This window comes from Haliotis rufescens, unplaced genomic scaffold (genome assembly GCF_023055435.1).
Source record: "Haliotis rufescens isolate VD_foot unplaced genomic scaffold, xgHalRufe1.0.p SCAF_4, whole genome shotgun sequence".
Taxonomy (NCBI): domain Eukaryota; kingdom Metazoa; phylum Mollusca; class Gastropoda; order Lepetellida; family Haliotidae; genus Haliotis; species Haliotis rufescens.
The window spans coordinates 18000923-18022549 of record NW_025964112.1 but is presented as its reverse complement, the minus strand read 5'-3'; the positions used below and the strand labels follow the sequence as shown (position 1 = coordinate 18022549).

At 37.5% G+C, this 21627-nt stretch overlaps 1 protein-coding gene across 2 annotated transcripts; it reads right to left on the bottom strand.

The window, feature by feature from the left end:
• Nucleotides 1-1166: 1166 nt before the first annotated feature.
• LOC124149247 (glyoxal reductase-like) lies at nt 1167-20810 on the bottom strand. Of its 2 annotated transcripts, none has more exons than XM_046520704.2 (7): nt 20747-20810; nt 10809-11013; nt 7835-7963; nt 7038-7145; nt 6080-6298; nt 4425-4572; nt 1167-1738 (listed from the first exon to the last, which is right to left on the bottom strand). In XM_046520704.2, the coding sequence occupies exons 2-7, from the start codon at nt 11006-11008 to the stop codon at nt 1679-1681; spliced, it is 864 nt and encodes a 287-aa protein (XP_046376660.2). In that variant the 5' UTR covers nt 11009-11013; nt 20747-20810; the 3' UTR covers nt 1167-1678. The 2 variants fall into 2 exon arrangements, with proteins under 2 accessions (XP_046376660.2, XP_046376659.2); XM_046520703.2 differs by lacking the exon at nt 20747-20810 and adding an exon at nt 14533-14649.
• Nucleotides 20811-21627: the final 817 nt, after the last annotated feature.

Genomic DNA, 21627 nt, shown 5'->3' with positions numbered 1-21627 from the left:
TTGCATGACCGTAATGCATGACACTTGTTTATATAGACCGCCTCTGTGGTCCAGCATCTGCCCTGAGATTGGAACGTCAGGCGTTCGATCCCAGACGCATCATACCAAAAGATGGTACGTTACCATTCTTGGCACATTAAGGGGCTGAAACAAGGAGGACAAGTCGGCTCGGAGTCAGTAGCTGTGTCTTCGGGGTATTCATACCATTTTTGTTTGTTGTTTAACACCGCACTCAGCAATATTCCAGCTATATGACAGCGGTCTGTAAACAATCAAGTCTGGACCAGACAATCCAGTGATTGACATCATGAGCATCAATCCACGCAATTGGGATCAATGACATGCATCAACCAAGTCAGCGAGCCTGACCACCCGATCCCGTTAGTCACCTTTTACAACAAGCATAGGCGCCTTTTACGGCAAGCATGGGTTTCTGAAGACCTATTCCACCCTGGATCTTCACGGGTCTCTCAGTGGGCTAGCACTATAAAAGTGCAAGCAGACACAGACTGCTAAATACTGATCTAGTAATACTATTATGGTTCTATTCGAATGAACAAAACCTTCCAAATGGCGTGCTGGTTTTCTGGGGGGAATTAGTCAAAGAGCTGGCGTCACAGGAGACTAATCACAATTTTATTTACAAGAACAAGTAACAATGAACAATTTACAATATCTTAGAATATCGCTGAGGGCTCCACAGAGAGTTGGTACAACCCTCTGGGCTGTGGGAAAGTGGTCTGCTTGGTATGAGCGTCAAACCCCTTCTGCTCAACATTTTGCTTCTGTATGTATTTAACAAAAATTAGAACAATAAAATGGAATATGATTGGTTGATACAGGATGGGGTGTGCCCTATGGTTAATGAATGGCTAGACAGAGGGGAATACTTAATCCTGTTAATCCTGTTGGACTGGCACTAATCTTGTTGACATATTTACTGGGTGCTTGGAAAGAGATTATGGTATCACTATAGACGAGCTTGTCTGGGGGCTAATCCTTAATGAGTCTAAATTGAAGTAATTGCTGAATGTTATTCTAATATAGGTGATGACAGATTTACTTAAATAAAATAGTTCAAGGCAATCTATTAGACTATGTAGACATATCTTTTGTCTTATTGGATATTATGTCTGGGAGATGGGTTCCCGTTACCTAAGGCTAGCATCTATCTAAAAACTGACTGAAACTACTGATATTTTGTATATGCATTTTACCTGATGATATGTATTACTTTCTATTAAAACTATAATTATATAAAATGTTGTATAAATGTTACACAATGATAACTTATAAAAAGCCCTTGCTGTGGACTGATTATTATATGAAAACCTAGTATAAATGTTATATCATGATAACTCAAAGAGAAATTCCATTCAAGAGAAATAAAACAATTTCATAACACTTGTGTCAGTAACAAAATAACAAAAACAACTTCAATGAGAGCACCAAGACTGGACTAACCATTGCAGTGCCATAACAAATATCAGGAGTATATAAATATAGTATCTGGAATATATAAAAATCCTTACATATACCGGGTATATGGCAGTCATCTGTCCACCGGATCTTCTGAAGGATGGCTGTTGCAGTGACTAGATGTTGGTACAGCCTTGGGGGATTTGGGGTGGAACATGTTGCCAATATCCCCTTACACACTGTTGTGACATTGCTGTGATCACCCTTCCCATGGAAACTCACAGGGGTTCCATGAACAAGACTTCTCAGGAAAGGAATTCTGGAAATTAAAAAGGTAAAATTGAATAATCAGCTTCACTGCTTTCTAATAAGGGACTGATTATTTATGATAAGGGGGCTTGGAGGTTCTTTCAGATGAATGTATACTATCATAGTTCCTTCCTTGGGTGATCCTCCCCCAAACCTTGTCAATGTTTCACCATGTGCCTCTGTCCAGTTTCATCAATACAAACCTCTTTCTTTGCTTCCAAGATCTCAATAATGAAATACAGAATCTCACTTTAATGACCCTTCTCTCCCCTTAATTATCTCCACAAATGATAAGTTCCTTGTAAAAGAAAATCAGTTTTATGTAGCACTACACCAATATCATGATCAATGACTGCAGAAGGACAAAATGGCTGATCTTTTTCAATTTGTCTTCCCTTCACTAATCCCCTAGCTGTGCTGATCAAGGGATCCAATCTTAAACTGATAGAGCATGTGGTAAGTGGCATGCAAGTGGTATGTGTTACTTTATCATCCAAAACAGGTTCCCACAGGAGATATGCTTGGGTGAGATCAAGCGATATCTACACTGTAGATATCGCAGCAATGAAATTGCATCACAATGCTTTGCAGACCATTATGATGTCATTGTTTACCATGACATCACAATCAAATGACATCACTAATGGCTCTGCTACTGAAGCTGTTACACTTAAGACACTGCTTATTACTGTCTACAAACTGAAAAAGTTGGAAGAATGATGTTGGATGATAAATTAAATCTTACCCTCATGTCTTTTGATATAAAATATATCAACACTCATTGATTCGGCAAGCCTCAAAGTTTTCCTTCTTTAATCAACTCGTCTTGATATACTAGTATTTGATATCAAAAGACACTCGGGTGAGATTCTCCATGTAATAACCAGTACAGCCTCCACTTTCATTGGTAACATTCACGCCTGTGTATGGACAATACATCATTTCGACTGAACAATAGTATAGGGGTATGTCCTGAAATGAAGGTTTCATGTTCTGTGATATAACAACACCTGCTCAAAATTGTAATAGTAAATGGTGCCATCTTGACGGGCCATCTATAGCTAAGTGGTGGAGTCCGCTGATCAACCCTTCCTTCCAGGTCAACTAGTTGACATTAGAAGTATATCCACAAAACTTGAGTCAATTGAGCAAATTATTTCACTGTGAAAAGTCAGTAAAATAAGCCCTGAGTGAGACCTTTGGAAAATGAACAAACTTGAACTGATTTCTGTTCACTTGTTAGTAAAGACCTGTGAAAAGATGTCCATGTGTTGCTGATGCATGTTGAATTTTGTATCTGCGACTTTATTAGTAGATGCTATGGAATATGGAGTATGTATGATTCAAATGATGCAATAGTTAATGTTTTGTTGTGGGAAATAACAGAAAGGCTGACAAATTAAGCCTGTCATTTCACTGATGCGATGTTACCCAAGATATCCAGAATGCCAGGTGTTTCCTGACATAGAAAAGGCTGGGACAATGCATGGCGTTTTTCGAGTTACCTTCATGTCAGTTCATATTTTAGTGGACTTAACAATTCTAAGCCACTATTGAAACTAAACATCAGTACAAAATGTGTTGGTTTCCTGACATTCGGTAGCAAACGACCATTTTTGAATGAAAGTGCAACAGTGATCTGTTTCCTCATGGCCGCGTCTCTACATGTCACAAGTTGCTGCAGCACACATTGAGCCAGGAACCAATCAGGAAGTGATAAGTTGGAGGGTCACTTATATCATTTCAAAAGGAGAGTTATCACCCTTTGTAGCAAAATTATCACCCATAATGCTGACTATAAATGTCTGGGTAATGAGGAGATGCCAACCAAAAGACTGCCAGTACTTTTAACTAGATATTGACCTACCTTCAGACATTATCACCTGTGCAAAACCAATCAATAATTACTCGTATAAGTTTGGGATTGGAAGGTTTACAGAGGCTTGGTTATAAAGTAAAATGGAACAGATGATTTATTTTATTTATCAGAACTATAGTCTGTCATGCTACATCTTCCCAAGGCCAGCATGTCCACCTGGCTGTATCAAAGTTTTGTGTCCACCCTTGCCACTTCAAGCCTACTTTTCCGTGCTAAAATTTCCGGGGACTATCACACATACCGAAAGTCAAATCAGAGAATGTTTAACAAAATCCCCAACTGTGATCCTATATGTGGTCACTGCTATGGCTACAGCCATCACCTGTAGAATTTGTCCTGAAACTATTCCAAAAATGAAGCCAAGACAAATATTTTCGTAGTTGTCCAAAGTTTTCAATGAAAGCGCCCATGTACTTTTATACAGGGGAATCTGTCCAATAACATCCGTTACAGAGGTCATCTTCGTAAAGCTATTCCAAATTAGACCAGTAATTTGACTGGATACCACGTCTTGATCACAAGGGACACAACTTTTGTGTACACCAGGTGACACCACGTTCTAGCCAAGAAAAATAGGCTTGAAATGGCAAGGGTAGAAACTAGGCTTTGATATTAGACACTCTTGCCTCAGGATGATGGTCATGCTAATAATGACTGGTAATTCGTTTTCGGAAATATTAATTCCAGACACCAATTGACCATGGTATTTCGAAATATTGTGTTGGCATCTCAGCTAAAACCCTGTACACAAAATTTCAAAATACCTCTCTTTGCTAAGACAGGGTCCAGGACTTTAGCTTATAGAGTGGATATTTACCAAAACATCCATGTCAGACTGTGGAATCTCCCAGTCGAAGACCGAGGCATTGGCCAATATTCTGTCGGGTTTTGAAGACTTGGGGATTGTGATGTATCCCATCTGGACACTGTACCGGATAAGAACTTCAGCTGTTGTCCTTCCTAACCTGAAACACACCCTGGACATAAGTATATACAGACCTGGAAAAATGCTACATACCAATCCTTCACTTCCATACATCCTGAACATCCATGCATCAACATGTGACATTGATCTATTTCAATAATGTCTAAAATTCCACTGATGATGGATGATTATGGTTTTACGCCGCTTTTAGCAATATTCCAGCAATATCACGGCAGGGGACACCAGAAATGGGCTTCACACACTGTACCCATGTCGGGAATCGAATCCGGGTCTTCGGCGTGATGAGCAAACGCTTTAACCACCAGGCTACCCAACCGCCCCTAAAATTCCACTGATTTCTAAAACAAAACTCATAAGTCTATAAAGGAGAATAATTTTTCTAATGCCATACAGTTTTTCAATTGTTCTAATTGTTAAGGGAACAGAGTATGTTCTTCTAGATTGGCACTGTGTGTTTTAAACATCTTTTATTGACATTAAAACGTCAAATGTATTGGGCAAAAGTTGTTCATTTACAACGCTCTTTCCATAAACATATATATATATACAGACAGTGGACAATAGGGTAGAAATTTAACAAGGAAATAAACAACATGCACACAAAGTTCTATACTTCCACGGAAATAGTAACAAGTTTGGAAATGGTAAAACAAGAAATGTAAAATGAGATGTATCATGATGTATATGAGTATAAATTGTATATAGAAACATTAATCATATCTCTTTGTTGACAAAATAAATGTTTGCACACTATAAAACAAACATATTTTATGTTTTAATGAGCATGAAATATCACCATAAAGAATTATCTGGATCAAGAATTGACCTCCAACTGATAAAATATTGTTACATAATGAAGTTCTAATGGCAGGATAATGAGCACATTGAGACAAAAGTGACAGGGATTTCCAGACAGGCATGGTACGTTTTCTGACAAATTGACTTAAAATGTATCTGCATTGAGGGAACTACAGGAATGACTTAAAGAGATATGAAGTACTGTTTCACATCCTATGATTCACAGAAGTAGAATAAGCAGTTGAAAGGGTACTCAAATCACTATTTCCATGGAACAGTCATACAATGACAAAATCCTACAAGCATGAGCGCAGGTGCGTCATACTGATTTTACACGCTTACGAAAATTCTTGTATTTCCTGAGCGAGAGCAGACAAGTTTCGTAAAATCAGTATGATACAAATGCGAGTGTCATAATGTCTTTATTATCCATTGTTATTTAATCCTTTTGAAGTTTCCTTAAGAAAAATGCAGTGATCACGACCACTGTCTTGGAAAACCACAATTGTCGAATGACATCAACAGTCTTCAGTTATGATGACATTCCGAGCTAATGTCACAATAACATTCGAATGGCGTCAACAATGCTGTCCAGATGACGTAAACAATACACTGGTGCGATCAGGTCAAGTATACGGTCACTGAATGTCCTAAAAATAGGGGAAGATACATGTATCACATCAACTTAAGTAGTGCAGGTAAATAACACAAAGTGTAGCACTCCATACCTCTCAGCAACTTCCATCAAACATGGCTCCGTAAATCTTTGACCTTTCACAAGGGGCGAGAAACCCATGACTGCAATATTGTTGGCCTGACAGTACTGCACGATGTCCTTCTTCTTCATCCAAGGGTGGAGCTCGATCTGGTTGACTGTTGGTGTCGGCAACCCAGCCTCTTTCATTCCTTGGAGGTGGTGCACGCCAAAGTTGGACACACCTATGGATCTGATAGTTGATGTAATAGTGAGTGAGTGAGTGAGTGAGTGAGTGAGTGAGTGAGTGAGTGAGTGAGTGAGTGAGTGAGTGAGTGAGTGAGTGAGTGAGTGTTATAGAATGTCACATGCAAACCAGTGACTGACAGAATGAGCAGCATCAACTCCTTAGGGGCCTCTGACACGCAATACGTCAAGCAACAGAGCCTGACCACCCCATAAATTCTATTTGACAGTTATGACAAGCTTACAGGGGATATATTCTCCAAAATCACCAGCGGATGTAAGAGATCACTGTGGGAGTATGGATGGCTAACATATTACCAAAAAGAGTTGTAATTGATTGAGTGTTTGTTTGTTTGTTGTTTAAAAAGTTAAAACCCAGTCAGAAATATTCCAGCTATATGATGGCGGTCTTTAAATAATTGTGTCTGGACCAGAGAATCCAGTGATTGACAACATGAGCATCGATCCACGCAAATGGGATACGATGACATGCACCAACCAAGTCAGCAAGCCTGACCACCCAATCCCATTAGTCACCTCTTACGACAAGTATAGTCGTCTCTTACAGCAAGCATGATTTGCTGAAGACCTGTTCCAACCCGGATTTTCACGGGTTTAATTGATTGAATATAAAAACTTTTAATACAATGTTTGCACTGAGCAACTCTCAAAGATGAATGGCTTCATATTGCTGTTGTAGCTGTGTTTGGCATTTTCATTGTAAACAGAAAAGGGGAGAAACTCACTTGATAAGTCCTTGTTTCTGGAACTCCATCATGGTTTTGTAGGTTTCCACTATCTTCCCCCCCGAGGGAGAGTGAATAAGGTAGAGATCTACATAACCAATATCCAATCTGTGCAAATATGGAAAAAACAAATGTTATCATAACATAACACAGCAAAAGATTTTCATCCAAAAGAAATACATTTTATCTACAACAGACATAAATGGCAGTACAAGGATGGAATTGTGGCGTTATGTTTTGGCTGGACTAACAATTCTATGCAAAGTCCAATCAAAATTGCGTAACGAAATCGACACCCAATTCGTAAACTGCCGTGCCGATTTTGGTCGACAGGAGCATTTGCAAAGCATGAGTACCATCAACTTAGTGTCAACAGATATTTTCCAAATCTTTTCATGTTTTTAATCAATGTGATCACATGATTTGATGCACTTTGCAAAGTAAGACCTGTTTTTTACATAATAGAATTTCATTATCGATCAGATCGTCTCGACGGTGCTCCGCCCTTTTGTTTGAAGCAACTGCAAGTGATTTGAGATGTAGAATCTGATTGGTGAATAGGAGGGGCATAGAAGAGACATAACTTGAAATAGCCAATGGTGGCACTACGAGGGAACCCAGAAATTCCAGCCTAGTTCGGCAAGAGTGGAAACGGGAATTTTACAGTCAGTTAACTCCCTTGCCTCGAGAAAATGAGATATTACGATGATAGATTGACTTGAAATATATCGTACTGTAATCCTGGTAAAATGCAGTTGTACAGTGAACAAAAAAATATACCGGCTTCCAAAACTTACTTTTTAAGACTTGCTGTGAATGCAGAACGACACTGAGCTGATCCGTTAGTCCAGACTTTGGTGACAACAAAATAATCTTCCCTTTTAAGTCCAGATGCTTTTATCCCTTGGCCAACATCGCTTTCATTCCTAAAATAAAATGTGTTAGACAAGTATGAGACCAAAAGCAACTTACACAAGTTCATCTCGCTGAAAAGGAAACCTCTATTACCAATACATTTTGTGAATGAAGCTGTCATTTAGTTAATCCCACCCAACATATATAACTTAATTCAGTCGACTAAAAACTAAAAACTACATTTACTAAATAATAAGTCTACCTGTAATGTCACTCTGAATATCATGAATTTCAAACTGACACAACAGTCTTTAATAAAAATAATCTATAAACAAATTTACCAATGTGATAAACCGATGTGGAAAACTTTGCATCATGATCCATGATATGCATATATGGTCACCAACACTACAACGCAAAAGTATTTTACTTCATCCGCAAAATTTCTGCAGTAAATCTGCAGGAATTTTGTAAAACTTGCAGAATGTTTTTAAAACTTCTGCGTAATTACACAAACCCTAAGCATAACTATTGCGGACTATTCCAGATATCTACGAAAACTAATTACCCCTTTTATGGGACTAATTAGGTCTATGGCCCCGTGGCATCGGCACAAGTGTTGTGTAGGAAGACAAGTTATATCCTTTAAAAGGAAACAACATTCCAACACTCAGCTGTCTAGCCAGCACTGTTTTAATTAGCCCGCACCATCACCAGATGCCAGTTAGTGTCATCTTTCCGAGGCAAGTGAGTTAACTGACTATAAAAGTCCAGTTTCCACCCTTGCCGAACTAGGCTGGTATTATGGAGTTACATTTTGGCTGGACTAACGAGTCTATGCATAGTCCAATCAAAATCGCAGACCGAAATCGAAATCCGGTTCGTAATGTCATGCAGATTTCGGTTGACTGCAGGATTTGCAAAGCATGTGCACCGCTAACTCGTTATCAACAGATATTTTCTAAATCTTTTCATGCTTTTAATCAAGGTGCTCATGTGATTTGATGCACTTCGCGATGTAAGACTCGTTTTATCACAATATAGATCTTGATTATCAATCAGATCGTCTTGACTGGGCTCTACCGTTTTGTTTGAAGCAAATGCAAGTGATACGAGAGGTTGAATCTGATTGGTCAGTAATAGAGGCATAGAAAGGACATAACTCGCAATAGCCACTGGTGGCACTACGATCGATCCCAGGAATTCCAGCCTAGTTCGGCAAGGGTGGAAACTGGACTTTTAAAGTCAGTTAACTCCCTTGCCTCGGGAAGATGGTTAGTGTCAACTGGGCTTCGGACCACCTCGTTGACAGCGAGGGGGAATCCCCTTGATTCCTCACATTTGATTGGATGATGCTTACTATAACCTTGCAAAGTCTGTGTGTGTAATTGTGTATGTACGACCCTTATTTTTCAGGCAAATTGCATATAATACAACAATTACTACTTCCTTCTTGTCAACCATTTTTTATGGTAAAACCCTACACCTGTGTATTTGTCGTCATTCACTTGAAGCTCAGTTAATGACAACTTTGTTTCAGGTAGAATTAGTGGTAGAACCACTCAGATTACCTGACAGAGACGATGCAAAATAACTCAATAACGCTCACCCCTGCCTCTGAAGTTGTCAAGGATACATATAGCAATCAATGGTTCGCATTTGACATTTCTCGTGTCTGGGGTAATTATTCAATCAAAGATTTGGTCATAAATCCAGGTCTGATGTTGTGAAGGTATTACATGTAATATGCACGTGGCAGCACAGCAAGAGAGGAATGGTCATTTTGAGTTGCTAAAAAAATATTGATCGAAGTATTAACCGATGATATGTTGATTGATTAATCACTGTTATCATGCACAGTGGATTTGTCCAATGTAAATGTTTATATGTGTAGGTTTGCTAAAGCAGACAGAATACACCCATATCTAGGCATGAAGTGCTTACCGGTACGTGAAAACAACATACTTTGTTCAAAGGATTACCCGATAGTATGTTGATTGATTGCTGATTATTGTCTGACTCCAAGGATTTTGAAAGAACAGTGGACATCATGAACATAATTATCACATAATTATAACAAACCTACGTGACCAGTTGAGAGATGAAGACAGGTTATAATATCCCGGAACGCTATATATTCAAAATATTAGATTGTTACAAAGACATGTGACATCGATCAAGTTTCTTTGTACAGTTTCAGCTGTATGGTATATTAATCCATTATGTTTATATTGACGGATACATACCTCAAACAAGGTAACTGTCTATTATTATACATATAACTTAAGCATTTGGCTTCATTCATTTGCTGTAGCAGGAACGCGAGGCCTCAATGGTGACTGATCAAATTATTTCATACATAAAACATATCTGGCAATAGATATCAGCTGCTCCAAAGTGCTATGCTTATGGTTATTATTATTTTTAATATATACAGTAATCAGTAATCAGTGGTAATGCAACTAAAATAACTCACTATTGGAATATATAATTGCTGATTAAATGATAGTTTCAGATACAATTCATCCTATCACTGCATCAAAATTCTTGGAAGTTATATTCATTAGGAATTTCTTAACTAAACCACTGGTAGATTGTTAGAATTGGTAGCTGTTTAGTGTCCTTTCGTGCGCACTGACATTATTTAGTTCACATTCTTTCGATGTGACGTCTTTTTGTAACATTTGACTATTATTGCAAACATTTGTCCTTTATTTTAACTTTGTATGTTTTGACCGATTGGCTGCCAATAGAATACCCCACTCGGACACAGTATACTGACTCCGAGCCAAACAGTCCTTGTTTTAGCCACTTAATGCCGAGCGCCAGGCAGGGTAATAAAAAAGTACCATCTTTTACCGCCATTTATCTAGATATAGATAGATAATAGTAATTAAGGTTTGCTGTGGATCTTACCCATAGAATTCAGCTGTGTCAATCATCTTATACCCATTCTTTAGGGCGTGAGTGACAGCCTTTTCAGCACTGCCGCCAGAGCCCGATTTGCTGAGGTACATCCCCAGACCAAACATAGGCATGGTGTTCCCATCATTCAGGGTGACGGTGCTGGAGAGGTTCTTGCATATCGTAACCATTGTGCTTAATCTTCTGGACATCAAATCTAAAATAAAATCATCTTACTTCAAACATGAATTTTGATCTCATCAGATCTTAAACAAAATGGCAATACATGCTTAGATCCATCCATTAGTCACCAAGACCAAATAGAGTCAGCATCTAACTGAAGCTGAAACTCTAATAGATGTGTCTTGATTGGTAAACACATGCTAAGGTTGCAGTCAGAATCACACAATGGACTTTAGTCACTTTTGTTTGCAAAACACCGCCATGACATTTTTAGAATCCTGCATTCTGATTTGCCCATCAGCGGTTCATATCTACATAAGGCCATAATATTTCTGATGACTGCATCTCTACAAAACAAATAACAAATGATTTCAAAGCACTTCTTCGTCCCCATTTAGAAGCACTATGGCCATACATCAACAGAAAGAGATCCTGGCATGGTATGGGACAGCTCTACACTAGGAAAGAATTACATGCAATATCACGGCGGGGGACACCAGAAATGGGCTTCACACATTGTACCCATGTCAGGAATCGAACCCGGGTTTTCAGCGTGACGAGCGAACGCTTTAACCACCAGACTACCCGACCGCCCACACTAGGAAAGAATTACATGCAGTTAACTGTACGCTCTTCAGAACAATATGTAACTTCGTTAAAATGAGTTTATACATTTTATTATACAGTGGCTCTCTTCCAAATTTACTGTAGTCCATGAAATTTGGTGTTGAGTAACAAAGAGCAGCTGCAATTATAAGAACTTTTCTATTTACTATCCAATAAGAATTGTATTTTCATATCCCCAAAATTTTGAACTATACAAATCAGGGCAAACATGGTGTCAAATGCTGCTTACAAACATGAAGAGGCAAGTTATTATTTCATGCTTTCTTTAATAATGCAATCATAGCTTTAGTTGCATTTACCAATAATATTTTTATCGCTACTGTGAATACCCTATTATTGTTGTGAGTATGAGTGAGTGAGTATGGTTTTAAGCTGCTTTTAGCAATATTCCAGCAATATCACGGCGGGGGACACCAGAAATGGGCTTCACACATTGTACCCATGTCGGGAATCCAACCCGGGTCTTCGGCGTGACAAGCCAACGCTTTAACCACTAGGCTACCCGACCACCCCCTTTTATTGTTGTGAAAATAAAGTATGATACATAAAAAATAACATCTCTTTAGACAATGTTCATGAATGTATAGGCAGAGGACAGATAACGACTGGAGTAGTCCATTATTCTATAGGTAGGCTAATTTTACCCCCTTCCTTTTTTGGTAGTCATAATGGGAATGTTGGTTTGTTGCTTAACGTTGTACTCAGCAATATTCCAGCTATATGGCGGCGGTCTGTATATAACTGAGTCTGGACCAGACAATACAGTGATCAGAATCAATCTACCCAATTGGGATACAATGACATGCATCAACCAAGTCAGCGAGCTTGATCACCCGATCCCGTTAGTCGCCTCCTACGAAAAGCATAGTCAGCCTCTTACACAAGCATGGGTTGCTGAAGGCAGATTCTCTACCTGGATCTACACGGGACTCATAATGGGAATGAACCCTTTCAGGCTGTCCCTTGCATGGGAGGGGTGGTGGGACAGGGTGACCATTAGGGCTGGCTGGCCATCCATAGATCATAGAGATTTATAATCGTAAACTAAATATCGATCCATTATCGATAAATATCGGAGAAGTAACTTTGTGCAAATATGCAAAAAAAGTCTGAAGGAAATCAACACACTTCATGCCACTGTGAGCCAGTGATTGATATCATGAGCATTGATCCACACAATTGGGATACGATGACATGCATCAACCAAGTCAGCGAGCCTGACCACCCGATCCCGTAAGTCACCTATTACAAAAAGCATAGTCGCCTTTTACGGCAAGCATGGGTTGGTGAAGACCTATTCTACCCCGGATCTTCACGGGTCTGGTGTACAGAGTGACTTCAATTTTCATGCCATTACTAAATTGTTACTGGAGCAGCCGGGAGATGCAAAACATGTACCAAAGGATACAGTTAGTGGTGGAACTTAAAGCAAGCATAGGTTGCTGAAGACCTATTCTACCCCGGACCTTCTCGGGTCTAAAGTCTTCAAGAGAAATTAGTTTTGTCACATCTAGTAAAACAGTAAATGAATCACCATTTAGAAGTCAAATAGCCCAAATTTCTGTTAAAAGACACTAGTTTACCAATAAACCCAGGGTCAGTATAGTGTCCGGAATCCCCACAGGGACATTCACTTGTGACTTTGGTGTCATAGAACTACTGGAAAACAGTGAAGTTGTAGCCACTCCCAGCTCCCACCAAGTTATGGTGGACCCATAGACAAACCTGGAGTGAATTCGCAGACACATTTCTTATATTGGAATAGAATCATAATAATTACTTATTAAAGAACAGTTTCTTGTACATGGCATATGATTGGTTGCGTCACTTCCTAAATGAAAGAGATATTTCGATTGGTTGCAAGTTTCAAGTATGTTTCTGAGTGTTTTGATTGGCAGGGCCTTTTGTGAATAAAGTATTAAATAAAAAATAAGGTAAGTATTAAAATTAGTATATCTTTTGCAGGATCCATTATCATAAATAAATAATTCTTGATTCTATGTAACTGTAAATAATCAGGTAAGTAATCTGTTCTATTCTCTATTGTATTTGTTTTGTCTATGAGTTCACCTTGAATTTTGTCAACAAGTTGGGAGTGGCTATGAATTCTCCATGGCTACGAATTGGTTTGGTTATGAATTCACCTATATCCATACAACTGCAGTACAAATGCTTTGGGTTACAGCGATCTGGTTTCACTGACCCTTGAAGGAACTGCACTGTCAGCAGATAATCTTGATAATGGTCCAAGAATCTACATCTAAACAATGCTAAATGCAAGAAACCAAGATGCTGTATATAAAGTTTTATGATTTAAACAATATTTAATTCCAAGAAAAAGGAATGGGATTGGTGAACAGGTTCAACCTATTTAAACACCTCTCCCTACAAAGAACATTTAACAATTAATAAGAGTAAACTGTACATAAAATAATAAATTTAGATTGATTGTGCCTACTGTTGCAAATATTATGATGATATACAAGTCACACACAAATACATGCATACATATATCAGTACATAAACAAACAGCAAACCAGCATATCACACATACAATTTACTATTTGATCGATGTAATCGTTATGAAGACATATTTAGATTTTAAATCTTTTTGATTTTGCAATGAACAAATGGACAGATTGTACAATAGTAAGGTTAGTATCAGTAGATGTTGTAGCATTTCATTATAATACTGAATCCAAGTCATATCCCTTTATATAGTAGTACATATCATTCCTAAGATTACACATGTTGCGACATGAAAAGAAGTACCCGTAATGTGTAGGATCCTAATAATGATATCCACAGGAGCAGGTAGTAGAATCATGAATGTGTCTATGATATTTGTGTGCATTTATAATGACAATTCAACACAAAACTTGCAACAATGATTTTATACCTGAGACACATTCAATATAATACATACCTAACAAAGTTTGGTGTAAGGGGATTCTCACTGCAAACATGTGACTAGAAAGCTATTGGTACATGTACATGACTGAGCATCAGTCATGCCCAGCTAGGGCTCGATTCGCCTCGCACAACTGACAACCTTCCCAAGCATTGGGTTTAAACACAGGAGAATCAACTACATGAACCTGACTTATGTGTACCTGACTGAGCATTGGTCAGGCCCAAGCTGTTGGGATCAATTGTCGAGAGTGATACATAGAAAACAAAGGTTTCGACAATTAACTACACATCTATGATTCTACACTACAGATAGAACGCATTAGATGCTAAATACCATGAAAGAAGTAATGTGTAGGATCCTCATAATGATATCCACAGGAGCAGGTAGTAGAATCATGAATATGTCTTTGATATTTGTGTGCATTTAAATCACTGCATCCTAATCTGAGGCGGCAATGGATAATTTGACAGAAACGGGTACCATAGTCTAAGTTAAAGCTAAATATTTTAGGATTTTCTGTCTTGGTGATACATTTAGTGAAGTCATTTACACTATATTTTGACTGAACATTATCCGGTAATTCATTCCACATTCGCACTGTCGGGTAAAAATGATTTGTGGTAGTTAACTGTTCTAGCATTTACAGTCTGTAGTTGTGAAGAATTCATAAATTGTAACGTGAGCCCGCTGAGACATTAGGAGGAACAAGATTACATAGATATTCAGGGGCCAACTTGTTTACCATTTTGTAAAATATTTTTAATTTATGAGATTGCCGTCTTTTGGATAAGTGTGTAAGGTTAGTTTCAGAGTATAGAGACTCGTGGCTGGTACCACGTGTAGCTCCACATATTGTTCTCAGTGCGTCTAAATTTAGCTTTTCCAATACCAACGCTTGTTCTTGAGAACAGTTATCCAATACTTGGTCACAATAGTCGAATATTGGTAAAATAAATGATAAATACAGTGGTCCCTCGACTTAACGCTCCTCGATGTACCCCTACTTCGGATGCACCGCGGGGTAAACCTTGGCTCCCAAAATGCATGAAGAATTTCCCCCTAAAAGCGTGTTAAAGCAAAAAAGTTACAAATAAACTGATGAGATTTAATTCCCAGTCAAAGTACACGTGTGTGTATTTGTAAAATAATTACGTTCATTGTATTCGGCTGCATGTGATCGAAACCATTCTGCCTTTTGTTCCGGTTGTGAAAAAACATATCGTACACAGATCTGTGTAATATATTCTGTAATGTTTTTCTGGACAGGCAGTATTTGAAAGTTCTAAAGCAGTTAATCATTGGGCTTACTTTATCTACTATATTATCTATATGATTTGACCAGTAGCCATCTTGCTGTAAAATTAGCCCTTGGTGTTTGTGCGATTAGACCTCTGTTATTGGAGTACCTTTCATTCTAAGAACAGGTTTTTCAATTGGGTTAATTTTTCTTAAAAACATTATGGTTTCGGTTTTGTGTGGATTAAACATTACATGCCATTTATTCGCCCATATGGATATCTTTTCTAGATCAACATTTAAATTAATCGCTGCTGTGTTAGGATCATCGACAATAATATAAAGTGACGTATCGTCTGCAAAGAGACGTATATTACTGTCTATATCATCAACCAGGTCATTTATAAAGATCAAAAATAATAATGGTCCTAGGACCGATCCCTGTGGAATACCTGCCGTGATAGATTTTAACTGCGATTCTTTACCATTAATAACCACTTTTTGTATTCTATTTGATAGATAACTGTCAAACCATTTCAACAACTTTCCTCGAATTCCACATGAAGATAATTAATAAAGTAATCCTTTATGCCAGACTTTATCAAAGGCCTTGCTAATATCACAAAACACTGCCCTTACTTCTTTTCCATTGTCCAGAGCCTATGTGATCTATATAGAATACCCGCATTACAAAAATGTAAACAATTATGGAATGTATGCATGTTCTTTGGGTGCATCGATGTTGCAAATATGCCCACCGACTGCCTGTAATGTACAATATCAACCCCCATCGTCGAAGTTCATTTCAAGCCAAGTATTATATACTGACACACAATCGGTGGTTGGAAGTGAAAGTGTGAGGACGTCTTCAAAAATACATTTGGAAATAACAGTGATGATATGCAAGGTAATATTTGCACAATAGGGACAGTAAAACACAAGGATTTGCTGGGGAAAATGTAAGTGATAAATATTGGTAAATTGAACAGTAAGAAGAAAGGATAAAATCAACGTCACCATAGTTTGGTGTAGAGTAATGAGAAACTAACTGAGAGGGGGAAATAATATAAGATATGTTTTCATAACAGATTGTGTGAACAGAAGTACTAGATAAATTTAATATAAAACAAAAATAGATAGTTAAATAAAATAATAATATGAAGATTATGTCCATAGTGATCAATAAACTAAGCTCACGCCCGGGGCAAGTCTAGGTTCTGGCACACCTGGATTAATTGCACGGACTCGGCACGTGCACATGAAATGAACAAGCCACAACGGCGTAATCAAAATTAGCCTTCTAACATAAAGTATTATGATTTGTTACTGTCAGTAGTCCTTTGACATGTTTAATGACTTTCTCTGAAACCATCTATTACACCTGGGTTAATTGACTCACATAGTCATGCTATCTGAAGCAGTAACAGGCATACATTGAACTTTGATCTGGGTCTACGAACAGTTTTCCTTACCAAATAATGAAATTGAACATGTTGTTCTGTACCATGACTCTGGAACACCTGTTATTGTTGGTCTCAAAACCATTTTAGATGAAAAAACAACAACAGGCAAATTTAGTGTGCTATTTCCACATTCTCACGTGTACACACACGTGCCAATAGGGACATTAGGGTCTTTTGTGAGTAGGTCCCTTTGTTTCATTTGTTCATATAGAAAGGTACATGTTGTCCATTTCAGTAGTAGCGGTAACAGGTGCCTGTATCTTTGCTCTATGGTCGTGACTGCACATACGCTCATTACCATAGAGAAAGGACTTCGTCGAGCACCTATGTCCTTGTAAGTCCGCATGGCTGTGCCGAATAGATCCCAGCAGTAGGGATCCTAAACGATTGTGTAATGTTGCCTTCTAATCAATACAAAGAAGACTACTATTAGATCTACCATTGAGAAAAGGTTCCACAATTTTTAAAAAATTAAAATATACACTCATTGCGGTATAAATGACTTTGATAGGTGTTGAGAATTAACTGTTACTTGAATGAAAGGGGGGTAACTCTTGTATCTGTCTGTTACAGTTGGCTTATTCACCCACCTTAAAAAAATACAAAAACAGATTTTATTACCGAAATAATGCAATTAATATTTTCATGAAATATGTTTTCACCTCAGTACAAAATAGAAATTACTTTGAATAATAAAAAAGCATTGTTTTATGAAAAATGAAAGACACCAAACTCTGCCCAAACAAGTCCATGGTCCACCACTGTATGGAGCTCGGGGGCGTCTGCTTCTCCAAGATATGATATTTCCTTACAACTATTAATGAATGACTTGGTCTTCATTACACAGTGGCCTCAGAAGAATAGTATTTAGAGTTATATCCCCTTACTTTCTTGACAACTTATTTTATAGCAGTTCATGCCTAATGCACCTGAAATGAACTCACTATTTGGAAAATTATGCAGATAATGTAGGACTTTAAATCATACCTTCACCACACATTATGGATTTTTTTTATCTTCCAAACATAATAAAATAAAGTTACCATGGCTCATCAATTTGTGCATCTGATGCGCAAATATTAAGAGTGTATTTTAACATATTAATTTTCACAATTATCATAAAATAAACAATAATAAACTGGAAGTGTTTCAGAGTGGTTTCAAGAGTGATTAAAGAATATCCTTATCACTATTCACTACGGTTTATTCAACTGTTATTACTTTATGTCTATACATCATATATATGTTTCTAATGTTTGGCATAACATTTCAACATATGTTTGAAGAAAATGGCAATCAATTTACAGTGCATTTAGCATTCACTTAACTATTCATATGTCTGTGTTTCACAGCATCCTTCCAATGAAATGATTTGTTTGTTTGCTGTTTAACGCCGCACTCAGCAATATTCCAGCTATATGGCGCCGGCCTCTGAATACTCAAGTCTGGACCAGACAATCCTGTGATTAACACCATGAGCATCGATCTACGCATTTGGGATACATGTCAACGAGCCAGGCCACACAATCCCGTTAGTAGCCTCTGACGTCGACGTGCATGGGTTGCTGTACATCCACTTTAACCTGGATTTGATATTACCATGACAACTTGAGATATATATTGGTAATCATCTAGTCAGCAAAATACAGTGAACATGCATGTTTTAAATTTTGTACATGTTTACACAGTGTTTAGTTTTTGCAATATTATGTCTCGATCTACATCTTCTTTTATCATGACATCATTTCTGTGAATCGAATAAGCGCTCTCAACTTGATGACGTCATTTATTGGATGACATTATTTTTTAGAGGGAAGTGTCCAGTGGGTTTTCCCTATAGATGTAGCTGTTCCACACAGATAAAGGCAGTGGCAAAACCATCACACCCAAAAGTGGGAGACATACATGACAATCAGTATTAGGAGAAATGGTACAGATAATCGACGTGAGCATTGCGAGAATATGCTGGAAATAACAAATGTTACCCTGCACTTGTCCGTAACATGGACAAGTTTCATTTCTGTTTGCCATGACAATCTGATTGTTAATTTAGTGGTAAGTGCATATTCATATCTTCTCATTTATTTATACTTAACACATCTATTTTTTAAAAACCTGCATACTTCATTATTAAATACATCCCTGTATTTATGATGTTGTTCACTAAACATCCATATCATAATAAATTAAGTGACTTAGTATGATATTCAAAATGTACGTACCAAATACACACTTTTGATTTTTCTATTTTCTTATGACTAAAAACTGTATGTATACCTATTTATACTTATAATGGTAATATTTCGGACAACGTTAAAAGGGGGAATTCCAGAAAAATTATTAATAGACACTACAGGTACGGGACCAGTTGGTACACAGTTTTGAAGTTTGCACGAGAATGGTCAAACAAGCCTGAAACAAAAACAAAGAAATTTCGAATTATTTAATAGCACAGCATAAACAGTTTCATAGACCTCAGTGTTAATATTAACTAATTTGTTTCTCGTGCTCAATGCAATTTTTTCAACCGAACTGTAAACACTTTTCTATCCCGGAATGGTCATAACTGCACCTAAAATAAATTTATTATTATACATCTAAACTAATATTTAATATCACCATTACATTATCAAATGGTTACAAATAAATGCAAAACTTACAGGGTATCTGCTACTCATATATTAGGCACTCCTCATCATATTTTGACCACATGCTGAATGTGTATTCGTCTCGTGCGATCCGTGTTGACACTTCATTTATACCCGTGCAAAATAACACCGGGCATGTCATTTCCGGTTCGTTTTATTCTTTAAATTAATTAAAGCCGTTATTATTTACACATCCAAAAAAAACAATGTTGCGTGCGATCTTCCTGTTTTATTACAGTTGTATTTATCAAATGCCTTTATCTTCAATATTGTCTCCATGATAGTTTTCTTACGTACCGACATGGAGAAATAAATCATAAAATACACAACGGTTAAACTACATGGTCATAAAGTTACACATTCGGAAGTGTAGAAAATATTTACTTTTTTTCATCTAATTAAAATCAATGTAAACCGTAAGAATAATTCCGCCTGGAATAACAAGTTGAGCCGATGTGAATGATCGATCAGCACAAACGGCAGCCATTACAGCCGAGTCGGGATCGGACGTGGGATGGGCGCTCTGCGTTTGGATCCTACTGACATAAACTGGATACTGGGATATGCTGATTTCGTGATAATTATGTTAAGTATTGCTATTATTGGTTATTCAGATTGTTTATTTGTCGGATACGTGCATATTAAAGAAGGATTGCAGCTTTTATTTCAAGCCATTTTGCAGTTCGTAAAGCCCGCTCATGGCGACCCGGGGAATCCCGTGACGTCATTAGGCTGCCTACCAGCAGCCATAATAAGCCTGCTAGGTTTTGTGTCCTTTAGTTAATTTACCTCATCAAACAATTATCATTGTATGGGATGCACTTGAAAAATGAAACTGACAAAATCCGTTACAATTACTATCACGATGTTAACACGCACCTGTCTCAAGGCGTCAGATGATCTGCAATCACGATTCGACAAGGGAGATAATATGTAAATACAATTGAACATGTTCAGATATTGTAATTTAGAGTTATGCCCCTTACGCCATGTCGCGACCAAACCAGGTCGTCGTTTCTATTTTTCACAACATGAAACATTTAGTAATATGTATTATTATTCTGTAATAAGTATTAATTTATATTCCTATTCATATAATTATCTAATTATTGACAGACTGATCAGTTCTCGGTTTTTAGGAAAAGAGAAAGTTCTTTTTTTCCCAAACAGTCAGCATATTGAAACCATATATCTGAAAATTTCCCTCCCGCTGAAACAAATCTTTTCATATTTTTTTATCCTGAATCATCCGTCATCCATCTGTATTTGTGTAGCAGGGCAGTGAATGAGCGATAGGCAAACACACGCTACGGGTGAGAGACGTTTATTCCGCCAATGGATTTGTCATATATTTATCTATCTAGTATCTACAACACATACACTCTTCCTCATACATACAATAAAAAAGAGACAGAAAAGTGATATATTAGTAATGACCAAAGCTTACAATTTATAAGCCTTGTTTACCACATTTACTTAAATATATTTTAACTGAGAATATGATAATATTAAACACGGTTAAGTTTTTAGTATTATAGGTTTAATATACTGCAACATTTAACTGCAATAACAACAATACAAATATACAGATACATATTAAACTAACCCGATTTTAGATGATTTCACTTGTCAACTTGTCTGTGTAAGAAATGTGTGCAGACTGAGAACATGCAGTGAGACAAAGGGTCAACTTTGAGGGTTAGCTTGGCCAATCAGTTGAGCACGTCATGGCTTGGGTTTGTTTAAGGCTTACAACATGA

Excerpts from the sequence above, each read along its gene's own strand:
- LOC124149247 (XM_046520703.2), bottom strand. The coding sequence starts at position 14,572 with ATGTTTGCAGTGAGAATCCCCTTACACCAAACTTTGTTAG. Across the intron at positions 11,014-14,532 it reads CTTACACCAAACTTTGTTAG|ATTTGATGTCCAGAAGATTA; the intron begins GTATGTATTATA and ends ATTTTATTTTAG. Across the intron at positions 7,146-7,834 it reads TTCACAGCAAGTCTTAAAAA|ATTGGATATTGGTTATGTAG; the intron begins GTAAGTTTTGGA and ends ATATTTGCACAG.